The sequence below is a fragment of the Poecilia reticulata genome, chromosome 15 (genome assembly GCF_904066995.2).
Source record: "Poecilia reticulata chromosome 15, P_reticulata-male-v2, whole genome shotgun sequence".
NCBI lineage: Eukaryota > Metazoa > Chordata > Actinopteri > Cyprinodontiformes > Poeciliidae > Poecilia > Poecilia reticulata.
In genome coordinates, this window is record NC_088844.1 from 5660808 (window position 1) to 5681940 (window position 21133).

At 42.3% G+C, this 21133-nt stretch overlaps 2 protein-coding genes across 9 annotated transcripts in view; both read right to left on the bottom strand.

Annotated features, from left to right (window-relative positions):
• The window catches only part of LOC103476546 (cadherin-1-like), a 31982-nt gene extending 24145 nt beyond the window's left edge, over positions 1–7837 (bottom strand). The window contains exons 1-6 of one of the 3 annotated variants that reach the window (XM_081616472.1): positions 7753–7837; positions 7278–7385; positions 5347–5659; positions 3922–3994; positions 3194–3271; positions 2775–2904 (exon numbers count right to left, since the gene is read on the bottom strand). In XM_081616472.1, the coding sequence (XP_081472598.1) occupies positions 2775–2904; positions 3194–3244 (181 nt within the window). In that variant the 5' untranslated portion in view covers positions 3245–3271; positions 3922–3994; positions 5347–5659; positions 7278–7385; positions 7753–7837. Of the gene's footprint in view, positions 1–2774; positions 2905–3193; positions 3615–3921; positions 3995–5346; positions 5660–7277; positions 7386–7752 lie in introns of those variants that run through there. The other 2 variants (XM_081616474.1, XM_081616473.1) reach the window with 2 other exon arrangements.
• Positions 7591–21133, bottom strand: part of rasgrp3 (RAS guanyl releasing protein 3 (calcium and DAG-regulated)) — a 28783-nt gene continuing 15240 nt past the window's right edge. For 3 of the 6 annotated variants that reach the window (XM_081616475.1, XM_017309191.2, XM_008428992.2), the window contains exons 8-17: positions 20323–20439; positions 19854–20132; positions 19518–19598; positions 15609–15722; positions 15379–15494; positions 12504–12651; positions 11739–11775; positions 11400–11549; positions 9001–9371; positions 7591–7920 (exon numbers count right to left, since the gene is read on the bottom strand). In XM_081616475.1, coding sequence (XP_081472601.1) covers positions 7870–7920; positions 9001–9371; positions 11400–11549; positions 11739–11775; positions 12504–12651; positions 15379–15494; positions 15609–15722; positions 19518–19598; positions 19854–20132; positions 20323–20439 — 1464 coding nt within the window. In that variant the 3' untranslated portion in view covers positions 7591–7869. Of the gene's footprint in view, positions 8074–9000; positions 9372–11399; positions 11550–11738; positions 11776–12503; positions 12652–15378; positions 15495–15608; positions 15723–19517; positions 19599–19853; positions 20133–20322; positions 20440–21133 lie in introns of all 6 variants that reach the window. The other 3 variants (XR_535491.3, XM_008428993.3, XM_008428994.3) reach the window with 3 other exon arrangements.

The following is a 21133-nucleotide window of genomic DNA, read 5'->3' on the forward strand; positions in this document are numbered from 1 at the left end:
ATTGATGTTAAGTTAAAGTTAATAAATTCACTAAATTCATGCACCAATATTCCCATGATATGAATGGGAAAAGTCAAAATCGCAGACAGGTATGTAGAAATCTGATGGTGGTTGTAACAGAAAGTTAAATAAAGCAATGAAAAGAAAATACTCAGATGAGAAACAGGTAAAGCAGAACACAGGTGTGACTGTGAAAGAGAATCCGACAAGGAAGTAGAACAGTATATAGGTCCTAAAAAAATTAGCATATTGTGATAAAGTTCATTATTTTCCATAATGTAATGATAAAAATTAAACTGTCATATTTTTGATTCATTGCACACCTACTGAAATATTTCAAGTCTTTTATTGTTTTAATATTGATGATTTTGGCATACAGCTCATGAAAACCCAAAATTCATGTCTCAAAAAATTAGCATATTATGAAAAGGTTCTCTGAATGAGCAGTTAACCTCATCAACTGAATCAACAAAGTAACTCTAAACACCTGCAAAAGATTCCTGAGGCTTTTAAAAACTCCCAGCCTGGTTCATTTCTCAACACAGCAATCATGGGTAAGACTGCTGACCTGACTGCTGTCCAGAAGGCCATCATTGACACCCTCAAGCAAGAGGGTAAGACACAGAAAGAAATTTCTGAACGAATAGGCTGTTCGCAGAGTGCAGTATCAAGGCACCTCAGTGGAAAGTCTGTGGGAAGGAAAAAGTGTGGCAGAAAACGCTGCACAACGAGAAGAGGTGACCGGACCCTTAGGAAGATTGTGGAGAAGGGCCGATTCCAGACCTTGGGAGACCTACAGAAGCAGTGGACTGAGTCAGGAGTACAAACATCCAGAGCCACCGTGCAGAGGCGTGTGCAGGAAATGGGCTACAGGTGCCGCATTCCCCAGGTCAAGCCACCTTGAACCAGAAACGGCGGCAGAAGCGCCTGACCTGGGCTACAGAGAAGCAACACTGGACTGGACTGTTGCTCAGTTGTCCAAAGTACTTTTTTCTGATGAAAGCACATTCTGCATATCATTCGGAAATCAAGGTGCCAGAGTCTAGAGGAAGACTGGGGAGAAGGAAATGCCAAAATGCCTGAAGTCCAGTGTCAAGTACCCACAGTCAGTGATGGTCAGGGGAGCCATGTCAACTGATGGTGTTGGTCCACTGTGTTTTATCAAGGGCAGGGTCAATGCAGCAGCTATCAGGAGGTTTTGGAGCACTTCATGCTTCCATCTGCTGAAAAACTTTATGGAGATGAAGATTTCAGTTTTTAGCACATACTGGCACCTGCTCACAGTGCCAAAACCACTGGTATTACTGACCATGGTATTACTGTGCCCAATTGGCTTGCCAACTCTCCTGACCTGAACCCCATAGAGAATCTGTGGGATATTGTGAAGAGAAAGTTGAGAGACGCAAGACCCAAAACTCTGGATGAGCTTAAGGCCGCCATCGAAGCATCCTGGGCTCCATAACACCTCAGCAGTGCCACAGGCTGATTGCCTCCATGCCACGCTGCATTGAAGGCTACAAAAGGATTCCTGACCAAGTATTGAGTGCATAACTGAACATAATTATTTGAAGGTTGACTTTTTTGGTATTTAAACACATTTCTTTTATTGGTCGGATGAAATATGCTAATTTTTTGAGATAGGGATTTTGGGTTTTCATGAGCTGTATGCCAAAATTATCAGTATTAAAACAATAAAAGACCTGAAATATTTCCGTTGGTGTGCAATGAATCTAAAATATAAGACAGTTTAATTTTTATCATTACATTATGGAAAGTAATGAACTTTATCACAATATGTTAATATTTTTAGAAGGACCTGTATATACACACACACACACAGACACACACACACACACACACACACACACACACACACACACACACACACACACACACACACACACACACACACACACTCTGAGACAAGCTGAGGAGATAAACTACAAAGAGATTCCAGAAGAAATAAACTAAGGGATGAACTAAGACCAAAGTAACACAGGTGAAACTTAAAAGTTCTAACAGACCATAACATTTTACTTGATCTTATTTTAAAAGGAACACATTTTAAAGTGGGAAAAAAATAATAAAAAAATTTAACTGATACTCTCTTTTTAAAACTTGTTGAACTAGTATGACTGAAGTGAAGTATAGACCACAGAAACTCAACATCTGAAATTACAATCATGCACGTAAAAAGGTACTGCAGAGTCTGAGACAACAATGTGCCGGAACAGGAATGATCAAAGTATTTCCAACTAAAGTAGCTCTGAAAGAATGTGAAAAGCAGATAGACAACAACAACTTGTCTGCTTTATCGTTTGAATGCAAAACGATTTCATTAAAAAGATTGCAAAATGCCATCTATCATAAGCGCACTGTAGAGTATAGTAGAGTACATGTCTTTTCATTTTGGAGAAAAAATGTACGCAAACAAATAAATGGTTAAGTGATAATTCAAGAAATAGCTGTCTGGTATTTGTTAGTACAGTTTATATGTACATTCTCAGATGCCTGTTGCTTGGGGCTATGGCAGCTAACATCCTGAACCCTTAAAAGCAAAACCTGAAAAACACGTTTGGCAACATGTTTTACCCTGATGGAGGAAGCGTTGAAGCATGAGTACAAAATAAAATCTGACGTGAGATCTATGGCTTTCCTTATGATTGCTTGCTCATAATAGGGTCTGAGCTAATTCAGATAAAAGCATATAAACTATTTTGAGAATGTGAGTATAAAAGAGTGAGTGAGCAGATGACTTGATGAAATGTTCTCACCTTTGCCCAGTATTGTGCCATGTCTCAGGTGCTTTTTGGTCACATTCAATATCAACAACTTGGACTCAAAACCAGGCACACATGATGACTCTTCTACAGTCGAGGCTGTGGAGACCTCCTTAACTGAAACCTGAACATATTTGGCAGTGAATGAAATAATATTAAAACAAAGAACGTTTGAAATTGTCTTTAGAAAATATTTAAACAGTAAAAGAAGAAAAAATACGCAAAGACAAAAATATGGAAACTGCTGTTTTGGCAGGAAGAAATGTTTTGTATCAAAAGTCAGAACAGTAGCATTCATTAAAACACAAAAGAGAAGTAGTAATAGCAAACTGTTACCTTTAAATGAGTTAGAAGGAAATGCCTCCTTTTTCTTTATGTGAATAAATTATCTCATGTGGAAGAGGAAGTCTTACCTGAAATAAAGTGATCGCAACGCTCCAAATAATGAGCCAATTGATTCCCATTTGTGTGGAAAGCCTTCTGTCAAAACTCTTCACAAATAAAAAGGAAGGAAGAAAAAAATAAATAAAAATAAATTTGTAGCTCTTATCTGTAAACTTGATATGTAGAGTCTCTCTCTTTGTGTCTTCTGAAGAAGTTTCAGTGTGTGGATGAGCTGCTGTGGGTGGTTTCAGTGTTTATCATATTACAGGTGAACTTGTTCCGGACTCTTTTTATGGTCACGGAAACAGAGCAAACCTTAAGTGGCAGGTACCACAAGGTTTGTAGGTATTTAATGCATGAATAAGGAAACAAGTATTGCACACCTACTCACAGGTAAGTACACACACACACCCACACGTTCACGCCTACCTACACGCACGCACACACACAGAGAGAGAGTCCTGTTTTCATCACTTGTGGTTACTTCACATTGACTTCCATTAATTTCTACAGCCTAACCCTTATCTTATTAATACATCCCATACCTAACCACTAACCCAAAAACAACAATTTCCCTCAGGGGGACCAAGAAAATGTCCCCACAAGGTCCCCATAACCCCACATTGTAGACAGAAATAGGTTCCCATAAGGATATAAAAACCTTGTACACACACACACACTAGAAACCAAAAGAGAGCTGTAGAACACTTATTTGAATATTTTCCAGCCACAGTTTTATTTTCACTTTGCAACTTACTGTCAGGATGATGATTCATATCATCAGCGTATCTAATGCAACAGATGATCTTGAAGCTCTCACATGTGGCAACCTGGCAAAAAGGAAGAGGAGGGACACTTGGTGGCTCAGTTAGTGGTGAGCATGCACCACATGTGCAGGCTGTGGTCCTCAATATGGTTGTACTGGATTATGAGTCCAAGACTCGCAATCAAGTCTTGGACTCGTAATCCAAGACTTTATTACGAGTCTTGGACCATTTGCTGCATGGCTTCCACTTCTCTCTTCGGCCCATTTCTGTTCTGCCTACTGTTCAATAAAAGGCCACTGGAGCCCAAACAAATCTTAAGTAAAATCAAGAAGAGCACCATGACAGTCTAGGAGGTGTGTATGTCCGCCTTCACAAAACAATTGTGCATCACTGCAAATTTCTAACATTTTTCTGGCTTCATATAACATAAAAGTAACAATAGTTAACTTTTAACGGAAGAGCTCCATCGAGTGTTGCCTTTTACAAAGCATCACCAGTAATCTGCTGCCTGTTCACAGCAAAATAAACACCAGCAGGATCGGGGCTTTAAGAAACTATCAGAAGTTTGTATTTCAGGCTTACCATTTTATTAGAGGTGCACCTATTGCAGTTTTCTGGCCATTCGCGCCGATTACCAATCTATTAACAAGCCTCACCGACCAATTCCGGTTTTGGCCGATACCAATTTTGTCGAAAGTGTTGCTCAATTATAGCAAGTTGAGTTGGCAATAGTGGGGTCACTATTGTTAATTGTAAACATGCAGACAAAACTTAGTGGGCCGGTCTGTCTGTCAAACTTCTCACCAGAGAGCCAAAGAGGACAGAGGTTGATTCTTACACATTTGCCAAGCTCGATAAGATCAGTGGACAAGATCGGCTTCATATGTAAAAATCGGCCTATCACCGAACTCCAAAAATTAAGGAAATTGGCACTGATAAATCGGCCCCCCTACTTTTTATGCTAAAAAATATATATATACAGTATATATTTTTACCTTGAGATATTCCTTTTAGGTAAAAGAAAAAAAAAATCAAACCATCTTTGCTATTAACAACATTGTAGATAAAAACAACAACAAAAAAACGGTATTTGCGTCAAAACATTTTGTAAGTAGCACACATCTGTGTGAGTTTGCGGGGGTATGTCCGTCCTAAACCTAAATGTTGTTGGTCAGTTTACTTTATTTGGCAGCTTGTCGCTCTGTCATGTCGGGTGTAATTCGATTAACCCACATGCAAGAACACAGATAGTTTAACAGGTTTGAGCAGGAGGGAAACTGGTTCGAGCGGCGGGCAGCAGCACCAACAGCACACTAAGGAAACCAACATGGGAGATGAGTTTTAGGTTGTAGGAAATTAGCGTTGTTCTCAGAGAGGAAAGGAGGAATTTACATGTGTAGTAGTATATGTGACACCTTTGGAGGGAGCCAGACGTTCTGGGTTTCCTTTTCTTTGGTTACGGAGGCGTTTGCCAGGAAACGTTGAGACTTGACGGAAGCAAGGAGCAGCAGCTTGATTTGAGCTGGTGTGGCGACGTTGGAGGATGGACAGGTCGGCCAGGGCTTGGAGAGCGGCTGAGCGGACAGTTTGCCAATTTGAGTGAGGTTTGAAGAAGGACTGAACTGTAAAGGTTGCAGTGGAGACTCGGCCATCTAGCGGGTAACTACCGCCAGCGTCACGAGGGGCGAACGGGGAATGGATGTCCAGATCTGGATGCTCGGGTAAGTCCTAAAAGAACAGAGATCAGAGAGTCAGATTACACGGAGATGAAAACAAGGGAGACACAGCAATCAACGAGAGCTTGGGGCCAAGTGAGTACCGTCACTAATCAATAATCTGGCGTCGAAGTGTTGGCAAACCGCTTCTCTTAAGCCGCAGGTAAGGACATAATGGACCTTACTAAGCTCTGCCCAGAAACGCCCCTCGAAAGTCCCACATGACTTCATGTCTCACATTAACCTCCTTGCAGAGCTTAGCATCTATGGGATTTTTCGTTTCGACTGACTCTGCAGAGTATTTTTGAGTCGATTAGTTTAGCATTTCTGCCGGATTTTCACAAAATATCAGCCACGACAATGGACAAGGGAACCAACAAGTTCATGTCATCTTTTTTGGACGACGTCAAGATGTTTTAGCCACGCAATGCCTCCAACATTGTGCGAGTTGCAGCTAAATGCTACCAGTCGATGAGGAAAACAGCAGATCCTCAGACCCTCAGCATAAATATAGCTGTGGACAAGATCACTGATGCCTATTGTTCTTGCAAGGTTGGGTAAGTCGGGCATTCATGGTTTTGAGGGTTCGAATGTGCCTAGGACTTATACACGGTACTTGGTGCTAGTGTGGCTAACACGATTACAGTTTAGTAAAAAGCCTTTTCAGGTGAAATAAAACCTTTAATGTATGTCAGATACGGTACACATTGCATATTGATCTGTTCAGCTAACGTAAGGCTGTAACAGACAGGCTTCAGGATGTAGAAGTTGTATCGGTACTGCCATTATGCTGTACTTGGCTAAAAGGTTTTTATAATGGATGTGTTTATTATTGACTTTTTTTTCATTCACTAAACACAAAGAAAGCAAAGCAATAATACTTACGCCAGCAGACACTTTATTCTTATTGATCCTACGACGGCTGAGCTGCAAATGTGGTCGTGCACAAGCTTTGATCCAAGCAAGACATTCCATTTCAGATTTTGGAAATCTGTGAATTTTAGTTCCACAAACACGACCAGGATCCCCGACATCACCTGTACAGATACCCCACTGACGGAGAACCATTTTTTTTCGAGTCCTGACGCGAAAACTCTCTGTCGGTCTGGTAGTCCACAATGTATATTAGCATGAGTTTGTGAGCTGGTAACCCACGTGATATCTGCGCTGTGACGTAAAATGGGCATTAACCAATGAAAGGTGGGCCCTGTGGTAAGGTCCATTGCCGACCGGTGTGTAGATGACGTCAAAGGTCTGTCCCCCGTGCAGCCGCCTCCAGGGCTCCATCTAGTGGAGAACAACAAACCCCAACTTCCATCCAGAACCTGACACTTTCTATTAGCTACATATGACTATGCAGTGAAGCTATTGTCGAGTTCACTTTCAACCCTCCCGCAAGGGGAGTCAAGTGAAAGTCTCAGACGTCACTTGAACCTGGGAATTTCCATCCTCCACCTCCTGTGGATCATAGGGATAGGCTTTGCTTTTCTATCTTTATCATTTACTATATTTTTATCATTTACTATATTTTTAAACAGCGATTGGATCCGCTGTTTTTGTGAACCATGCGAATATGGGCAGTATTTGTGTGGTCTAGGTTTGTGGTGTTTTTATGCAACAGTGACACGCACATGATGAGCGTAATGCGTTGGGGATGTGGTTGTTCTCTTGTAGGTCAGGTGCAGTGGTGGGTTCGCCCCGAGAAAGGGGCCCGTGCCCGGGAAAGCGACGTGGTTCAGCTGCGTCCGGTGAAAAAATAAGGCAGATTAATTCGTAACACACAGCCTCCATGCAGTTTAACATGAAGTTGAATTATTGTTATAATAATCACAATAAATGCAGGGTTAACTCTGAATCTGAGTGAACTGAGTTGTTCTGGAATGAACTGGACTGAATGGAATGAACCAAGCTTCAAAATCATCTGAAGAACAAGATTGTTATTAATAAGAATAATAGTTTCCCTTTATTTGCACCGCTGTATAAACACATTATGTACATATGTGCCCAGAGATATCAGCCTTTTCAAGGCTCTTTCATTTAGGTTGGTGATTCACTCTTTGAGGTATGTTTTCTGTCCAAACCTCTGAGTTTTAATTAAAGACTGACCCACAGATCCGAAGCACACTTCTTTAGCTTCCATTTCACTTGTAAATCCTCATGTGTTGTCTTTTCAGGAGCCTTTAAAGCTTTCTCTGGTCTCAGGATTTGATTCTCATCAGGTGTTCATGGTCCACTGAGCTTCTCCCTGGTAGCAGCCATATGTCTCCCCAGTGTCTAGAAAGGATGAGAGAACTTCAAGTCACTGAATGGGGACTTGAAGCATCCCAAGGTCTTCCCCAGTGAGAAGAACCTCCTGCTCCCTGTGGTCCTAGTGGTCCTAGAGGTCCTGTGCTCCCGGCCTTCATTGCTGTGGCCAAGTCAGCTGTCCTTAAGGAAACCAAAGGTGAAGGAAACATTATTTCCCTTTCTGCCATTCATATTTTCCCTTATGCAGTTCATCTGCACCGTTATGCATGTAGGTCTACCAGCTGTACTCTGAGTCTGCGGTCTGTGAACTGCCTTTAAGTGCAATAACACTGAGGCTTTGTTATTACACATTGTTTTCCAATGCAGAGAAACAGCAGCGCTTATTTAACAAATTTAACACACAATGGCGAACAACAACTGGAATACTTGATGCAGATTAAACAAACAGTAACTTGCATGTATTTTAATGAAAACAAAAACATCTCTGCAGCCAAAGCTGACAGTGATGCTGGTTTGTAATACAGATGGAACAATGGTTCACACCTGCAACCGATTTCTATACTTCTGTTTGGCCACAAGACAGTCTAAGCTCATTGGTTCAATTACATACTTTGCTATGCTTTTAGAATTATCTAACTATTAACAAGGACATTTGACACTTCAAAATATAAGAAAATAGCAGCCATATTAAGTGTAGCTCAATATTTTAATATTTGAATTATTCCAGTAATTCAATTCAAAAAGTGTAACTCAGATATTGCATTAATTGACCATTTCATATTACATTACATCTAAAATGTTTATGTCTGTTAATTTTAATTTTGAAAATTCAAAATGCATTTTCCTGGAAACAACCTAAAATCTACCATCACCAAAAAAAATAAATAAATAGCCCAGATCTCAACCTCCAGTGGAACTCATGTTATAGTGCATTAATATTTATATATACATATAGATTACGTTGTGATTATTTCTATTTTGTGTTTTCTTGCATCACTTCCCCTAGGGGGCGCTGTAAAACAAGAAATGAGGCATAAATGTTGCGTGGACTGTACGCTCATTTTATTTGCTACTATTAAAAGTATCTGAAACGTGTAGTTTCATTACCTCCATCGTGTTTGTTTCTCCGTTTCGTCCCTCACAGATGCCGGGTTTGTTCTGGTAATTCAAATAGTTCTGAGCGGAAACTCCGTGCTTCTGTCTATTGCTGTGGTTTTCCCAGCTGGCAATACCCGGGCATTTAGACGCCTTTCTGTGAGTCCTGTACTTCATTTTAGGAAACGTGTGTGAGCCGCTGTCTGCGGACCCCCAGCCCAGATCAGACCACAGGGGCTCAGTCTGTGTGGCTTGGCTAGTGGTGGCCCTCTGCAGGCGCACAGATATCCTTTGAGCCGAGCCGGTCATCAGGGTGATGGACTGGGGATCCGGAGCTGGACCTGCCGGGGCGACAGCTGGGAACTCAAACACATCGTCCTCGTCTGGAGAAGGGAACACAACGGGAAATATGTGAATTAGTTCTTGCCAAATAAAAGCAAGCCACGAGAATGAGTGAATGGCTAAAAGGAACACATAAAATGTAATAAATAAAATGTTCTGTTCAAAAACAATGTACAGCAACAGCGTGCCACACAGCTTTAAATTGATGATGAACAATGACACTGTCCAAATCTGCACAGCTTAAGATGTGAGTCCACTTCATTTAAATGAATGGAACTGTGATCTGTTCTGTACTGCATAGAATAGACCAGCTGTATTTTAAAACTAGGACTGTCAAAGTTAATGCAAAGGCAAATAACTTTAAATTAGGTCATTTTTTAACGGCAGTTAACACCCAAGCCTCCATAGCTTTGGTCCCAGCCTGCGCTGTAGTTTGAGCATTACTTCCTTCTCTGTTTCAGCTAATTTCTAGTTTTATAAAAAGTCATATTTGAAAACTCCTCCTCCTGGATGGTGGTTTGTAATGCAGACCACCATCAGTCCTCTGCACTGTTTGAGCGCTGCGATTGGAGCAGCTGAGAGCGCCACTCAGTGCCAATATTCACAACTGAAGTAACTCTTAACTTATGTAAGCAAATGAAAAATGATAAATATAAAAACAACAAAGACATGAGGAGTTATCCCATGTTCAGCCTATTACATCTGTCACTGCATCCTATACTTTGAAAGACAATCAAAAGTGTTAAAGGTTTGCTAATGTGAAATAATCTGTAAACTAATTAAACTTTTTTGGTTTTAATAATTTCCAAATGAAACTTTCTCAGAAAAACCCGTCATGATTATTAGATTTTTCGTTTGAAAGTCAGATCTTCTTCTTGTTTTTTGGGGCTGCATCAAATAAACAACATGTGAAAACGGCACAAACATAAGTTTAATTTTAACAACACTTTAAAGGAAGAGTCCTAGTTCTGTATTACATTCCCCGTTGTTACATTTCATACATTGCGTTTTGTTTACTTTCCTAGTAGCTCTGGCAATTTTTTAGAGAATCTGGTACCATTATTGATTTTTTTGTGAAATATTTTTGATAATATTTGTCGTGTTTGGTGTTGTTGCAATTATAGTAAACATATTTTTGCATGAAATAAGCATATTTATCTACACCAATGCTAAGAATATCATATAACAAAAAAAATGTGTTAAGGTACATTACATTTTTAAAAACATCTAATACAATTTCAAGAAATGGAAAGTTAACCATGAATCCTGTGGACAATATTTTAATTGATTGAAAGCCCTATTTAAAACATCAAATAACTGTTGATGGGTTTTTGAAAGGCAATAAACAACTATTTTCTTTACATCTAAACCAAAACTCAACTTTTATCATGCAAATGATAAAAAGTAGATATCTCAGCTTTACAAAGAGAAATAGATTTCCCAGTTGCACATTAAATTTGAACACAAACTGAACAAAAATAACAGAGAGATGGTTTTGCCACAGTGTTTCTATTTCTACTGACTTAAAGTCCAGTACCTCAATGTTCCGTAACTTAATACTGAATACAATAAGCTGTTACTAAGGACTGGGAGTGCACCGATTGCAGTTTTCACGCTGATTGCCGATTACCGATTATGATCTTTGAAAATCCTGACCTGCTAAATTGATACTGATTTTATTTTTTTTGTCTGAAATGTTGCTGAATATAGCAAGAAAGTCATTGAGTTGGTAACAGAGTGAGGCAGAGGGGTGATTATTGGCAACTGCAAACCTGCAGACATGACCTGTTGGGTGGGGCTGAAGGTCAAACTTCTCTCTTGGCAGAGCAAAAGAGGACAGTGGCTCATTTTTAGACCTTCGCAGATAAGATAAGATCAGTAGATAATATTGGCTTCACATGTATCGGCCGATCACGCAAAATTAAGAACAATGGGGCTGATTTACCAGTGTACCACTACTGCATACTTACATTTATTTACTCTTATGAAAAGGCTAACTCATGACAACATTCAGCCAAATGTTGATAACACCAGAATATTGCTTATGAGTAACAGTATCTGAAAACAACCTTTACAGGTGGGCAGCGTTGGGCTGTTGGGCAGAGAACTGTGGGTCAGCCTGGCTGGAGAGCCACTGCTTAGAGAGCCTGAGCGAATCAGCTTCCTGCAGGCCAGAACCAGCAGTTCCCGACATTGTTTATGACAGTTAACTCCACAGTCTGCAAAGCAAACACATTTATTGGCTCAAATCATCACTGCGGTATTGAAGCAGCATCAATAAAAATAATAATAATAATAATTATAGCTACTGCTAATAAATGTGGTGTCAAAAAACAAACAGAGAGGAGACACAAACAAGTGAATTCATATCCATGAAAGTCACTCTCAGAATAAAGCAGCAGACACACCTCTGCACTTGTATCCCTGTTTGATGATTCCCCAGAGCTGCACATGTGGAAGGAGAAGATGAAAATGTTACATAATGGACAGAGAAAACAGTCCCAGTAGTCTACTGGGTTTCATGCCAATTGTTGGGAGCCCAGAACAGGCGTTAGAAAACACAAGCGGACTGACAAGCTGCTTAGGACAAACAGGCCACCAGGGGGCCCAGAAGAACGCCTCATTTCTTACACAGAGTGTGGTACTCTGGTGAAATGTCAAATTCTCTAATTTAGGATCCAAAGAACTCACAAATATGCAAAACTGTTCTCATAATGTGATAGATTCCATCCATCCATCCTCAAACCTGGGTTAATAAGATGATCAGTCTTCATCTCCACAGTTTTTGCCCTTATTACAGAAGCATTGATGAGCAGCACCCAAGTGTTATCCTGTGCCTGTAATCCGTCTGCCACCTACTGGACGCCAGAGGTTCTGCTTATGCCCTCTGGTGGTTTACGCTTCCCTTCAAGCAACGTCTGTGAACAAACACTGCTGGAATCGGGACTTATAAGAGAACCTACCTGTCACTTCAACAGGCTTCTCACCTGCTTCACCTTTTTTGCATTTTTATAAGCTGTTATTTATATATTATATATATATATATACCTGGTTTTCTGTAATTTAGTAATTCCAAAGTAAAAGATGACATTATGTTTTAATACATTCAGCATGTTTGGCATCAATCGACATAATTCACTTCTGACACATCCAGCAACTGTTGAAATACGTACAAATCCGGCACAATGTTCACAGAAGGTTGGCTTCAGATAGGTCATCTCCTGAAAGTTGTGAATGAATCCTGGTCCCATCTTACATTGGAGCAGAGGGTTGGCCCGGAGGAAATACGCAACCATCTCATCCTTGCTGATCAATCCATCTCTGAGGAAGACAAGGAGGAGGAAACAGGAGCATCAGCTCAGCTGGAGATCTTTTAGTCATGGACAAAATTCATGGCAGTGATGCCATAAACTTTGCGGCTTTTTAATTGATAAATATTCATTGTTTTGGGGGCAGGGAGTCTTTTATTTTTAAAATAGAGTTATCGAACATGATTACTGCAATTCATGAAGTTTATGAAAGGTATAAGAGTTTTGTTTTTCCCCATGAATTCTAATATTCAGCTCTGTTGCTTTCCCATAGATTTAGAAATGTATTTGAAGAGAACATTCTAGTACTTTGGCTACCTTTCTCAATTTTCTTTTTCGTTTTGGAACTACCACCTAGCATGAAAATCCACAGTTGTTCATCAAGAATGTCTCAGTACATTTATCCAATAATTTTCCTTCATTAATAAACAGTCAGCCAGGCTGTAAGGTGGCCCGCACCATGACGTTCCAACCTGCTTCACTTTTGGCTTGGAGTTATAATGACCTCCAAAGAGTTCAGGTTTGGCCTTACCAAATCTGAACTACAACTTTTCCACATGATTTGCAACTTTAACCCTTTGGGGTACATATGGTTAATTTTGGCAAATTTATATTTTATCTTTATATTTCCCAATAGACATGGTCAATATTGCTTTCATCATTTAGAATGCCGGTGTATACTGCACATTTTTAAAATTTATGTAGAAATATTGCAAGCAACACAGTTTTATAAAATTATTAACAAGAAAATGAAGGCAACCCCTCATTTGTTTGCATGCAACTATTTACAAAACATCACAGATCAACACAAGATATCAAAGAATGTGTAATAAATAAATTCTAATGCTGGCAATTCCTTATCAATATTTGTGCAGTTATTCACAATTATTTACTTTTAGAAAACTAAACAAATTTGGTGTTAATCAAATTTAGTGTCAATGATGAGCAACAAATTCACAGCAACTTTTTTCTGTTATTGGAGACGATACGCGAGTTAACTATAATGATGTAGGAGATCAGAGGCAGCTTGTCTGACATATTTTCCTTCTCAGTCTCAACATACAGATCGATCCCGACAGCAGCCATTTTGTTCTTGTATCTTTTTCTCACACATTGGTCAAGAGTGCCCACATACTTTCTTTTTATTGGTCTTGGAGCCATGAGCCCACTATTCTTTGTACATACGCTTGCCTGCTAAAATGGCACCAATCACTTCCTGTTCAGACTGTTGGGAACTATGTATTGACCCTTAGCACATGACATCTGGCTCTTCAGAAATCTGTCCACTCCGCCATGATGGACATCAAAACAACAACTGCGCTCCTTTGAAGCCTGTCAAAAAACAGCCTGTCTAAAATTGCTTCCATTTAGTTGATTTCAGTCTGAATTCATGACTGTTAGGCCAACTGGTCTCTAAATTCTCTTTAGGTGTCAATAAAAAATAAATTTCATGAATAAAATATCAAAAATAAAACATCAGGGCTGCACAGTGGCACCGCTGGTAGCACTATTGCCTGCAGCAAGAAAGTCTTGGGTTTGAATCCTGGCTTGAGTTCTTTATGCATGGGATTTGCATGTTCTCCATGTGCATGAGTGGGTTCTCTCCAGGTACTCCGGCTTCCTCCCACAGTACAAAAAGATTTTGTGCACATTAGTGCGTAGTTCTCATGTAATGTCCATGTCCGTGAACCTTGTAACCGACAGCCCTCTTGTCAAGCAGTTGCTATGACAACAATAAACAAGCCACAAACATAACCAACTCTCCCATCCTCCTAACTTATAAACAATATAAGCACACTGCAACTATCACTCAATTACAATTTTTGAGTACTCTTCCCACCTCTGTGTAATACTAAAATAAATATCAGTGATATTTACTGTTGACGAACTAACAACATTTTCTTACCTAATCTACCTTTTATCTGCTAACTAAGATGGACAGGTAGCCTATGTGTATGTTACTCTATGCACTTTCCAGTCACCATAACCTTAGAGTTCGTATGTCCTTTTCAAATCTGTTTAAACATTGATTGTATCTGTCTGTGGATTTCAGGCTGCAAACCTCCTCCATGGTTTACACTCTTTGTGTTCACTTGGCAGTGAAAACACGAGTCACACCGCAGTCGTCATTGGAGTCATTGTTCTGGTGATTCAAATTTAAATATTTTGTTATAGTCATCCATCTTTGTTCAGACCCTCAGCAAGATGCTATCGTACCTATAAGATTTGAAAGCCTGATATTGACATAAACAAACATCCTGTTAGTTTATGTTGATGTTAAACTTACACCAAATATGCTAGCTTGTGATAGGGCTGTGCCTTTGTGATTTCTGGGCTGTTCCCATTCTGTCTAGTTTCTATCTGAAGCTTGTGTCTGATGAGTAAACCTTCAATCCAGCTGAGTGTACCAGTTAGTAAGTGATCGCAAACACACATCAAATATGGCATTTCCTGAAAGAAGAATGTCTCAGACAAATTGTTTAATCACCCAAAATGTACATTACTTTGAGTTTAGTGATGAGGGGATGCAAACTAATTTTCAGCTCTGAATGGAATCCCAGTCATGAAGTCATTTTTAAAAAGCAAACCGTTGATCTTCCTTGAGCATTACTGCAGACTCTAAGTAAACCATAGACTAATCGTTACACGTTTTCCACAATCCACCAAATCGTTCCTAAATTAGGGAAATGGATTTGCTATGACAGAAGAAAGATGCATCAAAGTTGTTTTTCACACTCACTGATCTTTATCCAAAACGCAGAATGAGTCCAGAAATGGGAAATTAGCTGCAATACTCTCAAAGTCTTCTTGTGATATATAGCCATCATGGTCATGGTCATAATTCCTGAAAACAGACTATTTGAAGGAAAACAAGTAATTAATGTCATATGAAATCATGTAACATCACACAATGTCAATTATCTTTGTTTTTGTTTGAAGGCATTATTAGAAATTGGAAGAGTTACTCGCCTCTACTAGTTTGCGAATGTGTTTACTGACCACAGAAGGATCTGGTTTGCTGGTAACCCCAGAGGCCCAGTCCAGTGGGGCTAAGGGTTTGTTGGGAGTAGTTGGAGATGTAGGCTGAGAAGAGAGAGTCAGTATAATTTCATTCAACTCATAATATTTATTTATAAGTTTATTTTCCAATCATATTTTGACAATCTTTGGTTATGATTCCAAGACTTTGAGAGTGGAAAACCCTCTTGCTAGGGGTGTTAATATCCACCCCTCAAGCACCAGTGTTGGACAACCTTTATATATATATATATATATTTTTTTTTTTTTTTTTTTTTTAACACACCAAAATAAAATACTTGGATTTGTAGCATGAAGGACGACTGCATGCTGAGGAGGAAATTAACCATTTGATTCTGGTATGTTGGACCAGGGACACATCTAAAGGTTTCAGGCGACTAGCCCTTGCAGACGTGGAGTTTGACAACCACTAATCTAAACTCCTTTCTGAAATTTTCTAAAAGATTCAAGTTCTCTGGTGCTCCAAAATGCTAATATCACTTGGTCATAAAATTAAAGGTTGCCAATAATCTAAATATGAGAAAACTCACAGAACAGTTTAGTTACATGTCAATGCATGTTCACAATAGACGATAGATAATCAGGAAGAACTATTTGAATATGACAGATACATCCATCCATTTTCTGCCACCTATCCAGGGTCGGGTCGCGGGGGCAGCAGCTTCAGAAGGGAGGCCCAGACTTCCCTCTCCCCAGCCACTCCTTCCAGCTCCTCGGGGGGAATCTCAAGGCGTTCCCAGGCCAGCCGAGAGACATAGTCCCTCCAGCATGTCCTAGGTCTTCCCCGAGGCCTCCTCCCAGTGGGACGTGCCCGGAACACCTCACCAGGGAGGCGTCCAGGAGGAATCCTGACCAGATGCTCGAGGCACCTCAACTGGCTCCTCTCGACGTGGAGGAGCCAGTTGGATGACCGAGCTTCTCACCCCCTCTCTAAGGGAGAGCCCAGCCACCCTGCGAAGGAAACCCATTTCGGCCGCTTGTGTCCGGGATCTCGTTCTTTCGGTCATGATCCAAAGCTTATGACCATAGATGAGGGTGGGAACGTAGATCGAGAGCTTCGTTTTTTTATTCAGCTCTCTCTTCACCACGACAGACGGGTACAGCGCCCGCTTCACGGCAGACGCTGCCCCAATCCGCCTGTCGATCTCCTGCTCCCTTCTTCCCTCATTCGTGAACAAGATCCCCAGATACTTAAACTCCTCCACTTGAGGCAGGACAACCCCCCTGACCCAGAGAAGGCACTCTACCCTTTTCTGGCTCAAAACCATGGCCTCGGATTTGGAGGCACTGAGCCTCATCCCGGCTGCTTAACACGCGGCTGCGAACCATTCCAGCGAGAGCTGCAGATCACGATCTGCAGAAATTCTGTCCATGAAAGTAATGAACAGAATCGATGACAAAGGGCAGCCTTGGCGAAGTCCAACTCTCACCGGAAACGAGCCCGACTTACTGCCGGCAGTGCAGACCAGACTCTGATACCGGTCATACAGGGACCTGACAACCCGTATCAAAGGGCCCGGTACCCCATACTCCCGGAGAACCCCGCACAAGTCCCCCCTGGGAACACGGTCGAAAACCTTCTCCAAGTCCACAAAACACATGTAGACTGGTTGGGCGAACTCCCATGCACCCTCCAGGACCCTGCTGAGGGTGTAGAGCTGGTCCAGTGTTCCACGACCAGGACGAAAACCACACTGCTCTTTTCCTGAATCTGAGGTTCGACTATCCGACGGACCCTCCTCTCCAGGACCCTGAATAGACCTTACCAGGGAGGCTTAAGAGTGTGACCCCCCCATAATTGGAGCACACCCTCCAGTCCCCCTTTTTGAACAGGGGGACCACCACCCCAGTCTGCCAATCCAGGGGAACTGCCCCCGATGTCCATGCGATATTGCAGAGTCGTGTGAGCCAACACAACCCTACAACATCCAGAGCCTTAAGGAACTCCGGACGGATCTCATCCACCCCCGGGGCCCTGCCACTGAGGAGCTTTTAGACCACCTCGGCGACCTCGTCCCCAGAGATTGGAGAGCCCAACCCAGAGTCCCCAGGCTCAGCTTCCTCAACAGAAGGCATGTTGGTGGGATTGAGGAGGTCTTCGAAGTATTCCGCCCACCGGCCCACAACGTCCCTAGTTGAGGTCAGCAGCACACCATCCTCACTATAAACAGTGTTGGTGCTGCACTGCTTCCCCCGCCTGAGACGCCGGATGGTGGACCAGAATCATCTCGAAGCCGTACGGAAGTCTTTCTCCATGGCCTCTCCAAATTCCTCCCACGCCCGAGTTTTTGCCTCAGCGACCACCCGAGCCGCATGCCACTTCGCCTGCCGGTACCCATCAGCTGCTTCTGGAGTCCCACAGGCCAAAAAGGTCTGATAGGACTCCTTCTTCAGTTTGACAGCATCCCTCACCGAAGGCGTCCACCAACAGGTTCGAGGGTTGCCGCAGCGACAGGCACCAATAACCTTGCGGCCACAGCTCCGATAAACCGCCTCTGCAATGGAGGCACATCATAGGGGTCTGAGTGCACATGGTCCACTCAGACCCCTATGATGAGTAATAACATTGGACTTGGTTTTCCCTCGCCCGGACACGGGTCACCGGGGTCCCACTCTGGAGCCAGGCCTGGAGGTGGGGCACGATGGCGAGCACCTGGTGGCCGGGCTTTTACCCACGGAGCCTGGCCGGGCTCAGCCCGAAGAGGAGACGTGGGTCCCCCTTCCAATGGGCTCACCACCTGTCGGAGGGGCCAAAGGAGTCGGGTGCGTTGTGTAACGGGCGGCACCCTGGCTGTCTGATCCTCGGCTGCAGAAGCTGGCTCTTAGGACGTGGAACGTCACCTCTCTGGTGGGGAAGGAACCGGAGCTAGTGTGCGAGGCTGAGAGGTTCCAACTAGAAATAGTCGGCCTCACCTTGACGCATGACTCTGGTTCTGGAACCAGTCTCCTTGAGAGGGGCTGGACGTACTTCCACTCTGGAGTTGCCCACGGTGAGAGGCGCCGGGCAGGAGTGGGCATACTTGTTGCCCCCCATCTTGGCGCCTGTACGTTGGGGTTTACCCTGGTGAATGAGAGGGTAGCCTCCCTCCGCCTACGGGTGGGGGCACGGGTTCTGACTGTTTGTGCTTACGGGCCGAACAGCAGTTCAGACTACCCATCCTTCTGGGAGTCCTTAGAGGGGGTGCCCCTCCTGGGGACTCCCTTGTTCTACTGGGGGACTTCAACGCTCACGTGGGCAATGACAGTAAGACCTGGAGGGGCGTGGTTGGGAGGAACGGTCCCCCCGATCTGAACTCGAGTGGTGTTCTGTAGTTGGACTTCTGTGCTCATCACGGATTGTCCATCACGAACACCATGTTCAAGCATAAGGGTGTTCATATGTGCACTTGGCACCAGGTCACCCTAGGCCTCAATTCGATGATCGATTTTGTCATCGTTTCAACGGATCTGCGACCGTATGTCTTGGACACTCGAGTGAAGAGAGGTGCGGAGCTGTCCACTGACCACTACCTGGTGGTGAGTTGGCTCCGGTGGTGGGGGAGGAAGCCGGTCAGACCTGGCAGGCCCAAACGTGTAGTGAGGGTCTGCTGGGAACGTCTGGCGGAGTCCCCTGTGAGACAGAGCTTTAACTCCCATCTCCGGCAGAACTTCGAATACATTTCGGGGGCGGTTGGGGTCATTGAGTCTGAGTATGACAGATATCATATGGAAATAAAACCTTCTTTGGCAGCTGCTCACTGTGAGCTGGCCTCATTTCACCATAACAGCCACAGACTTTTACCAGCATACAGTGTGTTTAATTCAGAATAGAACTGAATAGAACTTTGAATAGAACTTTACCTGCGATTTTGGGTTACGTGGTTCCCTCAGCAACGATAGCTCATAAATCTCATCTTCTGTGTAATAAAGGTCAAGAGAAAGCTGAAAAATATGAGCGTTCAGGCAAAAGTCATAAAACAACCATAATGATGGCCAAACCCTAACACAGAGGCTTAGTGAAATATAGACAGAGCTGATAGATATTTGACACATCATGATGCTTTTTGAAACCAACTATAATTCCTGGTGTTAGATTCCATTTCTAAAGTCAATCATCTCAGATGAAGCTTACTGTGAAACCTATATTCTCTATGTGCTATATAAAATTTGAGGCCTGAAGCAAATAGCTGCCCTCACCGTCAGAAGGTAAATGAGGTCCATGTTGGGCTCCACTTGGGATACCACACTCTGTAGTGACACCAGCTCATTGAACGTCATGTACAGCTGATGCATCTTCACCAGGTTCACCATGGTGCCGTCACCGACCCAGTCAGGAAAGATGACGTGCACTGCGATCAGATCCTTCAGGTGAACGCCCAGGATGGGGATTTTAAACCCTCTGCATTCATTGAAGGCCTTTCTGTAGTTGGAGTAGTTGTTGTTGGAAGAGACCAGCTCTGTCATCTCGCTCCAAATCTTGGACAGCAATAGGAAAACAGCATCATGTAATGAATAAGTCACAGTCATTTTTGTGGCAGCTCATATGACATAGATGGGTAAATAGATAGACCAGTTGCAGAGGCTAATGGGGGCTCAGATGTTCTTATATTGATGTAAGCAAAGAAATCAGTGTGAGGAATAGCATAGCCTGGCCCATGTTCAGTACCTTCAAAACTTCTGGCGCCAGGTAAGCATGAGTTTCTTTTAGTCGAGAAATCGAGCTGTGGCTCAGACCTCCCACCACCGCCATCAGAGTGTTGAAGTTCTGAAGATGCAGCAGTTTCTGAGAAAACAGAGGGGGGGGTAAGATGTTTGGCTTTAACATTGTTCATCAGAGATCACAGTGCCATGGTCTGTAATAAAACTCTGAAAAAGATATGCTGCTCATCTGCTTCCTTTAGCCCAAAGTCACTTGAGTTGACTTGGTGTGGCAGAGATTCTGTTGGTTGTTTTGCTATGAGATATTTATCACCACCAACCAAGTTGGTTGGAAATGTTTGTCAGTGACAGCTGGTTTATTATAGTGACAGAAGATTCTTATTAGCTACATAAGATTCACGGTGCATTCAAGTACAGTTTGTAAATAATTTCCCCTTCATTAAACATGGCTTAATTCCCATTGGGCAGTGGTGGAGAAAGTACTCAAAAAATTTACTTAAGTAAAAGTACAAATACACAGTCAAAAATGTACTTAAGTAAAAGTCAAAGTACCACATTAACATTTTACTTAAGTAAAAGTAAAAAAGTCCTGGCTTTTAAAAATACTTAAGTATTAAAAGTAAAAGTACTCGCTGAATGCATTACCCAATCGCTAATATCATTAAGTGTGCCGATCGTATTTAATTTTAATACATCAGAAATGTGCCATTTTAATGAACACTACCACAGATTAAACATGTTTTTATTTTGTTTATTCTCTGTAACAGTTTAGACTTAGATATGTGATTCTGTGAGTCATAATTTCAGGGATGGAAACA